The sequence below is a fragment of the Myotis brandtii genome, unplaced genomic scaffold, assembly GCF_000412655.1.
Source record: "Myotis brandtii unplaced genomic scaffold, ASM41265v1 scaffold410, whole genome shotgun sequence".
NCBI lineage: Eukaryota > Metazoa > Chordata > Mammalia > Chiroptera > Vespertilionidae > Myotis > Myotis brandtii.
The window spans coordinates 1237123-1253329 of NW_005365764.1; the positions used below are offsets into that span (position 1 = coordinate 1237123).

Here is a 16207-nt window from a genome sequence, read left to right on the forward strand (position 1 = left end):
ACTCCGGCCCCCTGCGTCGGTCCTTGCAGGGTCACCACCGGCCTCTGGAACAGCGGCCACCACCACCACCATCTCCCCCACCCTGGCCACCTGCTCTGGGCACAGGACGTGGGTCAGAGCAGCAGCATCTTTGGCTAGAAGGACATTGCCCGATGACCGGGTCCCAGAGAGGCCGGGCACGGCCGGGGCTAGCTGCAGGCCGGGCGGCAGCGCCCTCGGCGGTCCTTGCCAGCACCTACTCCCGAGACACGCGGGGGACACGGGACTCCCGGGTCATCGAGGGACTCACTTCTCCTGGAACTGGAGGAATCCGGGTTTGACCTGGGGCTTGGCGTTTTCTAGAGAAGTCGTTGCCAAGGGCGAAGTGGGCAGGTGAGGCACTGACGTTGGAATCTGAGGCATCTGGGGTATGGTGGAAGCCAGCTGCTTCCAGGCGAGCAGGGTGGGGGCGGAGGGCACCGCGGCCAGGCTGGGAGTGGGTCCCTCCAGAGAGGACACCGTGGCCGTGGTGACGGGCGGCGCCGGCGGGGACGAGGGGGCCAAGGAAGGTTTGGTCTCAGCAGCCGAGGCCGGGAAGGAGGCCTCCGCATTGCCTTTCGCGGCTCCTCCCTCCGTCCGGAAGTGGAAGCTGCAAGAGGCAGAATGGGGGTCTCAGGTGGGCAGTGGGCCCCCGGGCCCTCCGGGCAGGTCCGCCCTCCCCTGCTGGGCAGGCCTGGGCGTGGCGGGCCTGCCTGTCTCAGAAGCCCAGGGCCCAGTGTCCCCATCTCGCCCCCAGTGCCAATCGCCGCCAGCAGGGAGGGCTGAGTGGGAGGTGTGCACTCCAGTCCTGAACTCTGGCTTCTGGCTCAGTCCGAGCACACCTTCCTGCAGTGACCTCTGTCCCTACTCCTCCCCACACGGAGGGGGCTGGTGGACAGCAAGCCCTGGCCTCATGAAGCCCATCCTTCCAGAACCTGCTCTGAAATTCAAAGGTGGGTCTTGGTATTTAGTCGGCTCTTCTGCAGACTAGCAGCTGGGGCTGCGTAGCATTGAGCCTGATCCGGGCGCAGGGAGCAGGGACGAGCTGTTTGAAATGACTGTAAGCTCTGGGTTCAATTACAATAGGTGCCAGGCTTGCCGCTTTTCAGCTCAATGGGTTTCACAAATTAACTTCTTTATTTTTAGGTCAAAGAGAATCGACAAATGCACTGTTTGGGCTTGGAAAGGCCTTCTCCGGGGGTCCCTGCCCGGTCAGAGCGGGGGCTCTGCAGCTGGCTCTGCAGGCAGCGCCTGGGGTGGGGCTGGGGCTGCCCTGGGCCTGGTGAGCTGGGAGGACAGGCTGGGCTGAGCATGGGAAGCATGGGGAAGCCTGCATCCGAGAAGCCAGCCCAGCGTCTGGGGGTCTGGTGGGAAATGGACATGGGTCCTCCAGCCCCACGGGGCCCCGAGCCGAGCATGGATAAATGCACGGGGCTGGGTTTAAACAGGCCCCTTCCGGGGACCCCAACTCACTTGGCATGCTTGATGGCCCCGTCCAGGGTGCTGAACAGCGCGCCGCACTCCTCCACCACGCAGTGGAAGTGGGCCTTGTGAAGGAAGTCACACTGGGCGTCGCAGAAGTCCTTGGTACCGAACCTGGCCAGGGGAGCGGGCTGGTTAGAGGAGACCCTGGCGCTCCGGTGAGGCCGGGTGTGCAGTGTGGCTGGGCGCCGGCCACCAGGACAGGTGGCCTGGCCTCTCCCTCCCCCTGGCTCTCCCCGCTGGCCCCTCACCTGCGCAGGTACAACTTCCAGGGCTCCGGCAGCTTCTCCTGAACCAGCGCCTTCGCGGCCTTGCCCAGGAAGGGCAAGGCCTCCACGTTAGGACTCCCCTCTGCTTCTGTCTTGATGTTCAACAGGCTGCCGAGGTTGGGGTTGCCCTGAGACATCTGTGGGGAGGACAGGGGCCATGCTTGGGGCTGGGGGGCCTCAGGACACAGACCCGCTGCCCTGGGAGTGGCAGTAGCTCTGGACCCCTTGGGCCTCTCACACCGACCAGAGCCGGCAGTGCTGTGAAGAGCCCTCTCTGAATGGACGCTGCCCAGCCCGGCCCTCGGAGAGGCCAGGGCTCCCACACACACCCCGTGCTGCTGGGCCCCGGGCGGGCACACGCTCCAGCCCAGCTTTCCCCAGACTCCGAGGCTCCCTCGCTATTTTCCTGCCAGGTTTTCAAAAGAAGTGCGAGAGGAGGAGAGGTGGGGAACCCCTACGAATTTCTTGAGAACAAGAGAAGGCACACAAAGGAGGAGCAGCGAGGAGGGAGGGGGGCTCCTGGGGTCAGATGGAGACAGCTGGATGCTGCTGGGCGAGGAGGGGGAGGGCACGCGTGTGCGCACGCAAAGGCTTGCCGCTTGCCGGAGGCTCCGACAGGAAGGGACGAGGGGGTGCAGGGGGCAGTGACCTAAGGAGGAAAGAGAAGAGCACAGAGCCACCAGGAGAGGGAGGGAAGGAAGAGGCGCCAGGTGCTGGGCAGGGGGCAGGGGGCAGAGGGCAGAGGAAAGCGGGAGGCTCCTTCCCGGCCAAGGGCCAGGCCAGGACTCCCACCCGTGAGGTCTGGCCGAGGCCCGGCTCCCTCCTCAACAGTCACTTGTGTACAGTAACCAAATTAATCTCGCTGTAGTCAAATTTATCACGTGAAGGGGGAGAATGTATTTGAGATGATGTATAATTTACAAAGACCCTGCATTATTTAAAATAAATATTCCGAGCGACCTCTGCAGAAGGCGTCCGAGACCATCACTCAGCCCGAAAAGTGGGGGTTGATGCTTTGCTCCCACTGGGGCCCCCCTCCCCCACCCTTTCTTAAACAAACAAAACAAAATATATAAAATAAATAATTGAAATGAATAACTAACAGCGGGGGAAGTTGGAGGGCTCCGGAGAAGCTTTAGGAGCCCTCCATCTGAAGGGGAGAACGGGGTGTCGGAGGCTGGGATATATTTCTTCAGCCAGTTCATTAAATTAATTTGTAAGCAGTGGCTCTGAAATTATATCCGATGAAAAATGGCCTCAAAATTTAAATGGTACAAACTCATCTTATTAGAGGCAAAACATTAAAAAACAAACACATCCCCCCCACCCCCCAACGCAGCTTTAATTTCTCCGGGCGGGGGCACGGGAGGCGTGTGATGGATGGTTCTTACCTTATTCATAAGCGAGGATAAAAGAGATGAATTTGCCGGGACTGCGTGGCCATTTGATTCATTACTGGAACACACAAACCAAGGGGCTTTAGCTCAGACGGACGTGGGACCGAGCCCGGAGCCTCATCCCTCCCAGCCCGGCCCTGGGGCTCCGGCCAGCGGCTGCACCTGCCAGGAGGGAGCGGACCCCCTGCCAGGAGGGCTTGGCCCCTGTGCCCGGTGGGGCCTGGCTCGGAGGGAGCTGTCCCCTGCGCCTCCTGCAGGGGAGCAGAGCAGGGAGGCCCCGGCCTCGCCTCACCTGGGCTCCTTCACAATCAGGTCTGAGCTGCGGTCCTGGGAGGCCTCGTGGGAACCTGGGGCACCCGCGTTCTCACCAGGCTCCTGCTTCACCGGGGCCGGGGGGAACCTGGCGGGGGTGGCCTGCTGCCCATTTCCTATAGGGGAGGGGAGGGAAGACGGCGTTAGAGGGGCTGAGGGCTGCCTATGGGCGCCCACCGGAACCCCCGGAGGGAGGGCAGCGTGCCGGGTGGGCTGGGGCCCCCCGGGAGCCCTGGCTGCCGGTCAGCGGTTCTCCCCACTGACGTGATCGCCGGTGACGCGTCCCCCTGTGTGGCAATTCTTCAAGTGATAATTATTGCAAAATTATGTCAAAGTTGTCCAGGCTCAGGGCCTCCTGGATGAGCAGGGCGGGAGGCTGGGGAGGGGGCCGGGACGGGCGTGGGGGCCCTTCATTTTCTCCACCGACTGTCACAGCCAATTTGTGGGGCTGCCGCTTAGGCTTTTATTAAAGACTCCGTTAACGCTGAGGGGAAGTGGCAGATCTAGACTGGGAGCGGCGCCCCCTCCGCGGGTCCCCTTCCCACTGTTGCCGGGGCGACGGCCCTGCCTTGCACTGAGCATGCCTAGGAGGGGCATCTGCCGGGTCAGGGCGATGGGAGCTGACAGCCAATCAGGGCGGTTCAAACTGTGTGACCTCGCCCGTCAAGCTGTCCAGGACGGAGATGAGGCTGGGCGGCCCCGGTCGGTGGGAGCCGTGGGGTGTGGACGTGGCCGGGCGGGCAGAGGATTCGGGAGGCCACGCCGAGAAGGGGCACAAGAAGTCGCTGACAGGCGCGTGTCCGCCGAGCCTTCCTCCATCATCCCCCAGTGACTGAAATATTAATCTGCCCCCGGGCGCTGCAGCTGACAGAGAGCTGCTTCAGACAGCAAGTGGCATTTTATTAAAAAGTAAGGAAAGCGAGCCCTCTCCTCTTGGCCTGACCTTTCTTTTGGGGAAAGGAGATTTTTCTATTGAAACGGAAGCACTTGACAGTCTGGCCGCTGAGCCCAGTGTGGCCTTGCAGGAGGGGGGCCCACCCCGGCTCACAGGAGCGTCCCGTTGGGGACGTTATAGTTTTCAGAACTCAGGGTGTCCACGTTCCGGCAGTTCTCCAGTCACTTGCCCAAGGTCCCCCAGGAAGGCCCGCCCCCTGTCAAGCACTGGCAGCCCTCGGGGGGCTTGGGGGGGGAGTTATGGGCCACAGGGACCCTCAGTCATGGCCGATCGCAAGACAGTCTCGCGGGGAAGTGGGTGCTCAGGCTCAGGAGCCGGACTGCTGGGGTCCGAGGCTCAGCTTCGCCTCCTCCTAGCTCTGTGCCCGGGCACAGACCAGCCCATACTTCCGTCAGCTCCACAAGCGGGGCTTCTGCCTCTCCTCTTCCCTGCCACGCGCCTGGCACCGCTCGGCGCCCAGGCCTCAGCAAGCACCAGGGGTTGTCGAATGAATGAATGAATGAATGAATGAGTGAATGAACTGAGCCACGCCCCAGACCTGAGCCAACTCTTCTCAGGGATTTGACTAATGCTAATCGCCCGGAAGTGGGAAAAGGAGAGGTGTGAGGGACACAGAAAAACCAAAATATTCCAGAGGAGAGAAGCAGAAACAATTGTAAAAGAGCAGGAAACGTGAGCGAAAGGAGGCCCCCCTCCCGGTGGGCCAGCGGGGGGACAGATGTGACCGGCTCCCCGGCCCCCACGAGGGAGCCAATGGTGAGGCTGAAATGAAAGGAATGCCACGCGCCCAGTCCCTGGGCTGCACCGGCCACTCCAACCCTCAGCAGCCGCCTGTGCCGGGGCTGCGTGTGGACAGCGCAGGTCAGGGCGTTCCCTGGTGGAGAAAGTTCTACTGGGCGGGCGGACTGAGCAGAGCTGGGAAGGGCCTTCGCAGCCTCGGGGGCCATCTGGGCATGAATCTCCCCACGTGTTCCTGAAGTGCAGCCACCCGCCACGGGGCTGGACTCCTGTCCCCGCCACGCCACCTGGAGGGAACTGGGACTCAGGGCCTGCTCCTGGCAGCGGCTGGTGGGAGAAGACCAGGGCGGGGGGCAGCCAGGCACCCCCACTTCACAGATGAGGAGTCAGAAGCAAGAGCTGCCTCGGGTGGGCCGGTCAGAATGAGGGGCCCCAAGTAGGAAAGAAACAGGATGGAGGCAGAGACGAGGCAAAGACGGGGGCTCGAGGGGCAGGGGACTTGGGTGTAGGGAGCAGGAAGATGCCTCTGCCACACACCCCCCCACTCTGCTCTGCCACCCGAGGCCAGGGAGCTCCCGGGGCCTGCAAGGTGCTTGCTTCCTGGGCAGGGCCCAGCCTGCTCACCTGGATCAAAGGTGGCAGAGGGCTTGAGGGCGGCCGCGGCCAGCCTGGCCATCATGGGCGAGATGAGGCCCTTGCTCGCAGAGATCCTCTCCATGATGGAGGCGGGGGGCACCGAGACAGAAGCGGCAGTGGCGGTGGCGGGGGCTGAGTCACCAGCTCCCGAGGCGCCCAGAGTGGCTGTGTCGGGTGTCGCCGTGGCTGCTGCCCCGGACGACATGGCACCCATGAGGCCGGGGGTGCCCACAGGCAGGGAGGCGCTGCCCCTGCCCGGGAGGATGGGGAAGTAGGAGGCAGCGGTGGGCAGGCCTGAGTTGGAGAGGGCCAGGGCCAGGGGGATGGAGCCGGGCAGGCCCTGGGACAGCAGCCCGGAGATCTTGCTGTTGGGAGGCTTGGTGGCCCCGGGCACGGCCTCGGCGGTGGCGGTGGCGGTGGCCAGGGAGGCGGAGGACTGCTGGCTGGTGGGGGAGGCGCTCAGGCTGGAGTTCTTGCTGCTCAGGGCAGAGAAGTCCACCAGGTCGTCGTTGCTGGACTCCTCCTGCTCGGTGTCCTTGGCGCCCAGCAGCGAGGGCGGCAGCCCCAGCACGCCCGACGAGCGGATGTGCCGGCGCTCGTGCTTGCGCTTGTGCGAGGTCATCTGGCTGGTGGAGGTGAAGGTGAAGCCGCAGCCGGCGCGGATGCAGTGGAAGTGGTTGGTGGCCTTGCTGTACACGCAGCCCTCGTACTTGCACTCCTCGTACTTGTAGAACTTCTTGAAGCCGTCCTTGGCATAGGCGTCGTCCTTGATGTGGTAGCTCTTGTGCTTCTCGATGTCACACTTGTTCTTGAAGGTGAATGTGCAGCCGGGGCGCCTGGATGGGACATCGGGAGCCTGTCACGGGGCCACGTGGGGCCGGGAGGAGGCCCCGCCCTGCTCCCACCAGCCTGGACATCGAGACGGGGCCTCTGAGCCGCCCTCTCTGCTGTTCCTGCTCCTGTGAGGACGCAGGGCCCCCAGCCGCCCCTGGGGCCTGGTTTCCAGCCTTCTGTCCCTCCCCGAGGCCGGCGAGCCTCCCTGGGCAGCCTCCCAGGTAGGTACCTGCAGTGGAAGTGTGTGGTCTTCTGCCCGTAGAACTGGCAGTCGGCCGTGCCGCAGTCCTCGGTGGCCCGGAAGCGCTGGAAGCCGTCGTTGATGAGCTGCGTGTTCTTCTTGTGGAAGTTCTCGTGCGTCATCACGTCCGACGTGCTCGTGTACACCTTGTTACAGCCAACCTGCGGGGGTCGGATGGCTGTCAGGGGAACCCGGGCCAGGCACCCCGGGCAAGGCCAGAGCGGCTGTTCTGATGGGTGCAGCCGGAGCCTGGGGGCCTGGGCCGCTGGCCTCCCTGCTCAGGGCACGTCTGCACCTGTACACACCCAGCTGGGGGCCCGAGGGTAACTCAGGGAGCGCACAGAGAACCCCTCACGACCCGGCAGGCCTCAGGGCCTGGCCCTGCCTGTGCTGCGGGTCAGGTTGCCCTCTGGGACCCAGGACATCCCGGGCAGAGGCGTGGGAGCCCCTTCCTGCAGGGGGTGGGTTTGGAGTTCCAATCTGTGGCTCCACCTCTAAAGCCCCCAGGGGTAGGCAGGCCGGACCCGGGGGCCTGGCGGTCACCTTTAGCCCAGGGACGCGCTCAGCAGCAGGTTCCTGGCACAGGGCCCTCCCCTCCCACCCCAGCTGGGCCAAGGCAGGCAACGTTGCCATATCGAGTAAAAACCAGTGGAATCTGAACACCAGCGAAGGCTGGGCCGTGCCAGTGTCTGCACCATCTCAGAGCCCAGAGAGCGAGCCCCCCTCTCCCCCGGGCCCAGGTTGTCTCACGGAGGCCATAACAACCCCCTGACAAATACCGGGGGAGGCACGGCGGCTGCTATTTGCAACCCAAAGTCGCTCCCCTGGACCTGACACCTTGAAAAAGCCCAGACTCTGCGTGGCATTAAAACAAAGAATTAAACAAAAACCTCCTCAGGAATCATTTGCAATGCCGCTCTTGGTGTTAAAGCCTGAAAAATGTCGGTCTGTATAAACAGCTCGCTGAATTTCACCCACACCAAGTATGGCCATGGGGAAGGCCCCGCCCTGGCCCACCAGCCGCCGCCTGAGCCTGAGCCCCCAGGACTCGCCACTTGCCCCCCGTCTCCCTGTGCTGGGACCTGGGATGGGAGGAAGGGAGGCTCCCTGTCGGGGGTGGGGGCGGGGGGCACCTGCATGCAGTGGTAGTGGGTGCTCTTCCCGTTGAGGTGGCAGCCGTGGTAGTAGACGCTGCAGTCGTCCAGCGGGCTGAAGCGCATGAAGCCGTGCTGCAGGGAGTTGTCGCGCTTCTTGTGCATGTTGTAGTGCCGGATCACGTCCTGCTTGCTCGTGAACCTCTGGCGGGAGAGGGCGGCGGGTTGGCGGGAGCCTGGCCGGCCTGCCAGAGGCCAAGAGCGCCAGGCCAGCTGCTGGCCCCGGGCTCCTCAGGCCTCCCTGTGAATAACCCTGCGTGGGGTCCGGGCAGCCCAGACTGCCCCAAGGCTGGCACACGGGACCCTGGAGGGAACAATTCCAAGGTTCCAGACCCACAGACTCTGCCCTGACCTCCCCTCAGGCTCCCGACAGCCATGCCCAGGAGCAGAGAGGATGAACTGGACCAAGCCTCTAAGGCAGGGGCTCTGAGGGACACACTTTGCCCAGAGCCACCGATGGGCTCTGCCGGGCTGGGCTCCCTGGCGAGGCAAAGGGAGCAGCCCCTAGCCCAGTGATGGCGAACCTTTTGAGCTTGGCGTGTCAGCATTTTGAAAAACCCTAACTTAACTCTGGTGCCGTGTCACATACAGAAATTTTTTGATATTTGCAACCATAGTAAAACAAAGACTTATACTTTTGATATTTATTTTATATATTTAAATGCCATTTAACAAAGAAAAATCAACCAAAAAAATGAGTTCGAGTGTCACCTCTGACACGCATGTCATAGGTTCGCCATCACTGCCCTGGGCAGACTGCCCTTACTCCCATCACTTTCACGAGCTCTGCACTCACCAGCGGGTGACTTTGAATAGAAGTGACAATGGACCTGAGCCTCAATGTTATCATCTGTAAAATGGGGCAGTAATGCCAACCTCATAATTCCCTGGGAAGATCAATTAGGTAAGGTGCTTGGGCTCTGGCACAGCCCTTGGTGCAAGGCAGACGCCGTGAGTGGGCATTTGAATTATTAGCACCAGGTTGCAGATGGCTCCAGATCCTACCAGATGCCTGTGGGCAGGGGTCTGGGTGCATGGACAGGCCAGTGGTTTTCTGGCCTCTCTGCCTCCCTGAGTTAAGTCCGGGCAGCCCGGGCAGAACTGAGCTCCCATCCCACTTTGGAGAGGCTCCCGTGGCCGTTGGCACAGGAGCAGGCGGTGACCGAGGGGCCTTACCTGGTAGTTGCACTCGGGATCCAGGCAGTGGTAGTGCTCGCGGTACTGGTAGGCGCAGTGGATGTGGCCGCAGTGCTGGCTGCCCGAGAACCTGCAGGGGAGGGGTCGGCTCAGACCTCTCCGGGGCCAGGCCCAGGGGACCGGGCCTAAGCAGCCAGGAGGAGTCTATGCCTGTGCCGCCGAGAAGTGCCGGGCCCTGTGTGGGGGTGTGGAGGGCAGAGGTGGTCTGCAGGGGTGGAGGGGTGGAAGCCTGAGGAGGCCAGGACAAGCAATTGAGCCCATCAGGAAGCCTAGAGCCATCTGCCCGGGGAGTCCCTCTCCCCTGGGAGTGAGTGCCAGGGAAGGCACCGAGGCCTGGCACCAAAGTGGAGAGGAAGGAGCTGGGGCAGCCAGAAGTCAGAGCAGAGACGGAGCAGAGACCCGGATGGGATGGGATGGGATGGGGAAGGCAGGAGCCCCCACGGTGGCCCAACTGCCTCTTGTGCAGGTGCTGCCGACCGCCCAGCACTGGGCCAGGTGCCGGGACCCCGCTGAGCTGGGCCAGGGCTCTATTGCCGAGAGATGCAGCTAGACAGTTCTCTTTCCTGGGCTTTCCTGACACTTGAAACAGGGCAGAGCTATGAATTTTTAACGCACAGCATCTGTTTGGTTTCCCGAGGCGGGGAGCTCACTCTCCAGCCGACTCTGAAGCCAGGAGCCCCAGCTGCCTGGCCACTGCCCACCTCCCTGAAACCCCAGGCCGTCTCCAGGCCGAGATGTTGCCGGGCGTGGCTCTCCCAGCCCCGGGGACGGCCACCCTGGGGAGAACATGCCATGACAACTGCGGAGGAGGTGGCAGGCTCAGCCCGCCTGCCCGGCCGGGATGGCGAGAGACGGCGGGAGAGTGAGAGGAGGCCCCCTTGTCAGGGGGAGAACCACTTGCAAATAAATATTTAAGCTGAAGCTGCCAAAAGGGCCATCTGCTGAGGCGCTAATAATAATGATAATAATAATAATAATAAAGAGAGCAGAGCAAAGCTGGAAAGACAGAGAGGGACGGGGAGAACCTGGAAGATCAGCAGAAAGGCAGCTGCCGGGCACGACCCTGCCATGTGCTGCCCTGCCAGGCGCTGGCAGCCAGGGCCCTGACTTGGGGAATCTGTTGAGGGGAAGGTTACCTGCCAGTCCTGCTGCCTTAAGGGTGTAAAGGGACAGGTCTGGAGTCAGGGGGTGAGGGCCCAGGCCTGGCCTGGCGAGTGCATTCTGGCCAGTTCCGGGGGCCCACACCCACCCAGGGCCCCGTGTGAGCTGTGGAGGGGCCCTACACTCACCTGTGGCCAGGCCCTGCCCTTGGGCCCCTTCAGGTACCCTGTCCTGCCTGGGGTACAAGCTGTGGCCCGGGTCCCACCCCGAGGGCAGGGCCTCTGAGATGGGGCAGGAGTGTATGGGGATGGGAAGGCACCTTGGCACTCGTGGTCGTATGGACATCTGGTCCCAGTCCCCAGGCATTCCTGGTGCCCCCCCACCTGCTCTCCGTGGCAGTCTCCTCCCCAGGGACCTACCTGGCAATATATTTCTGGTAAATGTTTACATCTTCGGTGACAGCTGGTTTATCTGTGGGCAATCCGTTCCTGGTGAGAGACACAGGGCACAGCCGATTAGCGGACAGGGGGTGGCCTCATGCCCCAGGAGCATCTGGGAGGCAGCTCCCTGCCCTGGGGCCTGGCCCTTCGCTCCCTCGCTCGGTGGTTGAGGCACTCAGGGTGGGACTGAGCGAGTCCCATGCCGAATGTCTGGCTTGGGTTCAACAAGCTCAGACCCAGCCAGGAGTTCGGAGCGGCAGGGCCGGGGGGCTCCGCCTCGGGCACGGGCCTGGCCTCGTCTAACCGGCAGGAGCCTCAGAAGTTGGGCCTGACCCCCCCACACCCCGGGAGTCAGGAGGCTGCTGGCTGAGGAGGGGTGCCAGGTACCACAGGGACATCCCCAGGGGAAGGGGCAAGACCGGCCCCAGAGGGCAGGCGGCTCCCCAGATCCGCTCCCAGGTGCGTGGCCCCATCTCGGGGGAGAGGGTCTCATTCAGCCCCACCATCCGTGACCAGTCATTTTACCATTGGCTGGGGCAACGGTTTCAACCTTTTTCATCTCGGGGCACACACAAGCTACTTACTAAAACTCTGCGGCACACGCCAAAATACACTTTTTGCCGATCTGACACAAAAAACTAGGTATCACTTCGATTCATTTCACACCACGACTATTGTGTTGGCCGTTGTCATTTTTTTATTTGACAAACTCAGGGAAAAGAGGTCAGTGCTCCTGACTAAAGAGTCGGCTATTGCATGTTTTTAAAAATTCTTGGGGCGCAGCAGCTGAAAACCACTGGCCCGGGGGTTAGGGCTGAGTGTGCCCGCTCCCTCCCCAGCCTCCTGCCTTCTCTTGCTGCCTTCCCTGTGGCCCAGGCTCTGGACCCAGGAGCCATGGCCACCAGCTTGGACTCCGGAACCGCCCCCCCCGGACTTCCCTCAGCCTGTATTTGGGCCTGGGGGTGGCAGGAGGGAAAGCCAGTTACAGGCAAACAGGGTGGCAGGAGCCTGTGGTATGTGTGTTAGCAGAAAGCACATGCACACAAGTGCCCAGTGTGAGGTATGTGTGTACAGCAAGACGTGTAGTGTGTGGGCCCCTGAACTGGGCATGAGCGCTCACGCGGGCAGAGGGACACGCGTGAATGTGTGTGTGAGCACACACGTGTGAGCAGCAGCACATGCGTGAGAATCCTAGAGTGTACGAGTGCATAGCAGATGTGTGTGTCCACAGACGTGCGCTTCAAAGGCAGGGCCGTAGCCCGGGGGGCAGGCAGCGGGGAGGGGCGTGCCTTACTTGACAGTGGAGACGGTCCCCGTGGTGATGGAGTCTGTTTTGGAGAAGGTCGACTTCAGGTACTCGGGAGTGTTGAAGGGCAGGGAGGCAGGTGGCTCGGGCCCCGGCCCAGCCGCGCTGGGAGCACTGGGCACGCTGGCGAGGGGAGCAGGAGCCAGGCTGGGAGCGGGTGGCACCTTGGCAGGGCCCGGCTTCTGGATGGCCCGGACGTCGTACTTGGAGGGGCGCCCCACCTTGCCCGTCTTGAAGGCGATGGCCCCGCCCATGTCGGGGCTGCCCTCCCCGGGTTTGAAGAGGTGCAGGTACTTGACGTTCTCCAGGTCGTACTTGGACGGCTTCTTGTAGGTGCTCCCGTTCTGGGGCCGCAGGTTCTCGCCCGTCTTCAGTTTCTGGATGAAGAAGTCGTACTTGGAGGCCCGGGCCACCAGGCCCTGCATGGGGACGCTGCTGTGTGAGGGCAACGGCAGGATGGTGGCCTTGGTCTCCAGGTGCGCCGTGTGGCTGGGCAGCCGCAGGCCGGGCAGGGGGCCCAGGGAGTCCTTGCCCGCGCGCTCCTCGGCCTTGGTGCCGTGGGCCGGCCAGGAGAGCTGCTCGCCCGCCTTGAGCTTCCGGATGTACTCCTCGTACTTGGAGAAACGCGCCCGCTTGCTGAGGGCGTCCTCCCCGGCGGGCAGCGCGGAGGAGGTGGCCACCTCGGGGGCGGAGCCTGCGTGCAGCTTCTCGAAGCTGATCTTCCTGGCCAGCTCGTCCCTCGTGTTCTGGTCGTCGTAGCCGAACATGCCCAGGAACTCGGTCATGGTGGAGGCCGCGTAGTCCCGCAGCGAGGAGGCCTCTCCTACGGCAGAGAGGACGGCGGTCACCTCTGGGAGGGAGCCGGGGAGCAGGGGACGGGAGCCCCCCCAAGGGCAGGAGCCCCCACCCGCAGAGGGAGGGGGCCGGTGTGGGGAGGGGCGGAGCGGGACATGATCTATGGACATTTGGCTCACTTGTTAGGTTTTACGACTCTTAAATTAATTTGTTTAAAAAAAAAGTAATTAATACTGGGGTAAAATAAAACGAGTTCATCAATGCCAGGAAAATCAATTTCCTAAATGTTCTGGCCGATGGCTTTTCAGTACATTAAACAAAGTTTCATAAATGTCTCCGCTCTCGCCTTGGCCTAATATGAAGACGAAGCCATTTTACTGGAAGTAAGGCAGAGCCCAGCCTGCCTGAAGGGTGGGGGGACAGGGCCGGGCAGGTGGGACGTGGGCCGGCGGCTGAGGGAGCCTCCGTGGGTGGGGTTGGGGTGCGCCTGGCTGGGCCTGCCCGAGGACCCTCCCCGAGCCCCACAAATGGACATACAGGCCCTTACCCCTGGGGGGGACTGGCCTGGTGGCCCCGCCCAGAGCCCCCGATTCCTAATGATCCCAGACACAGGGCTGAGGGCAGAGAGCCTTGGTGCGCTCGCTTGACTTGTGAGTCCTCTGGGCACGCGCTCGTGCACAAGGTGGCCACCCGCGGAGTCGGGGCCAGAGAGGCAGCAGGCCCAGGTGTGACCCATGTCTGCCCCACCCGAGTCCACGCCAGGGACACGGAGAACCCGAGCAACCCCCACAGGGGACCACGTGCACACACGCTCGCCATCGACCTCACATCCCTGCCCGCTTCCTGACTTACAGACACACGTACACAAACCACCCAAACGCCACGCCCAGCTCCCCGAGACTCATCTCAGGATGCGGAGGTCAGATGATACGACCCTCTCGGGGCTCTTCCCTGGAGACCCCTCCCTTCCACACACGACCTTCCACCCCATCAGACAGGTGACCCCTCCGCTCGCACAAGACATTCCTTCCTTCGCTGAATGCTGGCTGAACACCTACTATGTGCTCTGCCCAGAACCAGGGGTGGGTGCACACGGGAGGGTGAGACCCCCATGGGCCCCAGGGGACGTTTCTGTCTCCCCACTTGTGTCAGAGCCCGCACACCCAGGCGGGCACACTCAGGGTGGTAGGGCCCCAGGCTGCGGGGCCTAGAAGCACAGTCAGGGGAAGATGTGGCTAAAGACAGGGTGGGAGGCGCAGGACTCTGGCCGCGTAGCAGATGGGGGTCTCCTCCCGATCCCCGCGCCAACCTGCCGGGGCTGGAGTTCTCAGACCACACCTGGAGGTGGTCTCATAGGGCAAGACTGGGCTTGGGAGCAAGAGAAAACCCAGCCAGATGTGCAGGGAGAGGCTCTGAGCTCCGGGGGCGGGGGGTAGGGGGGGCAGTCCTGGGAGGACTGGGACCCCCCACCCCCAGGTGAGGAGGAGACAGTCATGGGCAGCACCTGAGGCGGGCAGAGTGGCTCAAGAGCGGACAGACAGCTGTCCCCCTGGGGGTGGGGGTGGGGTGGGGCAGTGGCCTGTGGGCTGCTGTCCTGACCGTAAGCTCCAAGGCCGGGGCCCAGCCTGGGGGGAGTGGGCTCTTGCTGTCAGATTCAGTGGCTCAGGGACCAGGGAAAGGGCCTAAAAATAGCTGGAGGCAGCTGAGCCCTCACTATATATGGCAGAGAGACAGAAGGCTGTGAAGGGCAGGCGGCTTAGAGCAGGGAGGGGGCCAGGCCGGGGTCCCAAGTCAGCCCACAGGCCTGGGCCCAGAGAGGGCGGCCGGGGCCCAGCCCGTAGTGGGTCGCTCAGCCCTGGGCTCTCTCATGGCCACACCGGAGTCCCACGGGGCCTCAAACCAGAGGGGTGAGGCCTGGGCCATGAGACTACTGGTGTTTCCCGCCCCGCCTCCTGTCACCGGCTCTCCATTCCCGGGAGCACAGGAGGCAGGAGGCAGAGGTCCAGGCGAGCTGGGCAGGACAGAGCTGGGCGTGGGAGGGGCTGGGGCGCTGAAGGGACAGAGGTCCTATCCCTCCCCTCTTCCTCTCTCCTCCCCTCGGGCCCCGCGCAATCACCTTGCGTCTGGGAAAGGCAAGGGCTTTTCCTATCAGAGGAAGCTGAAGGTCACACTTTTCCTCATTGATCTTGCAATGTTTGTTAATTACTCTGTCACTGATGTGGCGAAGGATAATTAAACAGCTCTGTTTATATCTTATATGCATAATTATGTGGCTGCGCAGGGCTCCCCGCGCTGGGAGGGGATGTGCCCCTCACTGCAGGGGGAGGGGGGCAGGGGCGCGGGCAGGGGCGGCTCGGCACCAGGCACAGGCCTGGGAAGGAGGCTGGGGAGCTGAGCGAGACCCCAAATCCTGGGGTTCCAGTCCTAGGGGTGACCCCCTCCCTCCCCAGAGCAGAAGGAGTTCAGGGCTGCTCTAAGGACAAGGAGACATCAGCCAAAGCCGGGCCTCCGCCACCTCGTGGAAGAGGTCGGCCAGAGGACGTGTCCGGGGCAGGCAGGTGTCATGGGACATTCGGGCTGGGCCACCCTGAGGCCCTGTGCCCTGTCTGAGGGGTCCTGCTGAGGATGGCCGGGGTCCCCGGGAGGGAGAAGGTGGGGGCGGGGGGAGACAGTGGGAAAGGCGTCAGGGAGCAGGGAAGGGAGAGCGGGCGAACAGGCCTGTCCAACAGCCACGCGGAGAAACCTCCCTGGGAAACAGCCTCCGTGGACAGCCCGCGGGCGCGTGTGCTCCCGTGACCGTGTCCTCCACCCGGCTCCTCTCTGCACACGCATGTAGTTGTCTACCCACACTCTCCGTCCATCCGCCTGCCTGTCCACCCATCTATCCCTCCACTCACGGCTTCCTGAAGACCCACTGTGTGTTCGGCAGCCCCCACCCCCAGGCCCGCTCACACCCTAGGGAAGCTGCCTTCTCAGGCCGGTCCCCTCTCACCCCTGGTTTCACTCGGATGCCTGCCCAACTGGACTCCCCGTTCTAGACTGTAGCTCTGCCCCAGCCCCCTCTCCGCAGGAGTCCTCCCTGGGGAACTTGGCGCCAATATCTGGAACCAGAGTGAGAGAAGCGGGCATGTTCCGTGGACACACCCCTCCTTCCCGCTGGGCCTCCTCACCAGGTGATGCCCGTCCAGGGCTCCAGACACCCACCTGAGGGCTGCTTGGCACCAGGGCCACCGCTGTCCTTGGAGGCTGCCCTGTCCGTGTCCTTCTCGGCCGCGCCATCCTTGGGCTCCTCGCCGTGGTCCTCCTCGTCGCTGCAGCCCCGGGGCTGCCCC

At 63.1% G+C, this 16207-nt stretch overlaps 1 protein-coding gene across 1 annotated transcript in view; it reads right to left on the reverse strand.

The window, feature by feature from the left end:
* CASZ1 (castor zinc finger 1) overlaps window positions 1–16207 on the reverse strand; it is a 35233-nt gene that overhangs the window by 9689 nt on the left and 9337 nt on the right. Inside the window, exons 2-13 of the mRNA XM_014545453.1 lie at window positions 16080–16205; window positions 12069–12903; window positions 10754–10822; window positions 9213–9303; window positions 8016–8180; window positions 6871–7043; window positions 5796–6643; window positions 3459–3594; window positions 3161–3224; window positions 1752–1906; window positions 1492–1614; window positions 290–628 (exon numbers count right to left, since the gene is read on the reverse strand). Of these exons, the coding sequence (XP_014400939.1) occupies window positions 290–628; window positions 1492–1614; window positions 1752–1906; window positions 3161–3224; window positions 3459–3594; window positions 5796–6643; window positions 6871–7043; window positions 8016–8180; window positions 9213–9303; window positions 10754–10822; window positions 12069–12903; window positions 16080–16205 (3124 nt within the window). The remainder of the gene's footprint in view (window positions 1–289; window positions 629–1491; window positions 1615–1751; window positions 1907–3160; window positions 3225–3458; window positions 3595–5795; window positions 6644–6870; window positions 7044–8015; window positions 8181–9212; window positions 9304–10753; window positions 10823–12068; window positions 12904–16079; window positions 16206–16207) is intronic.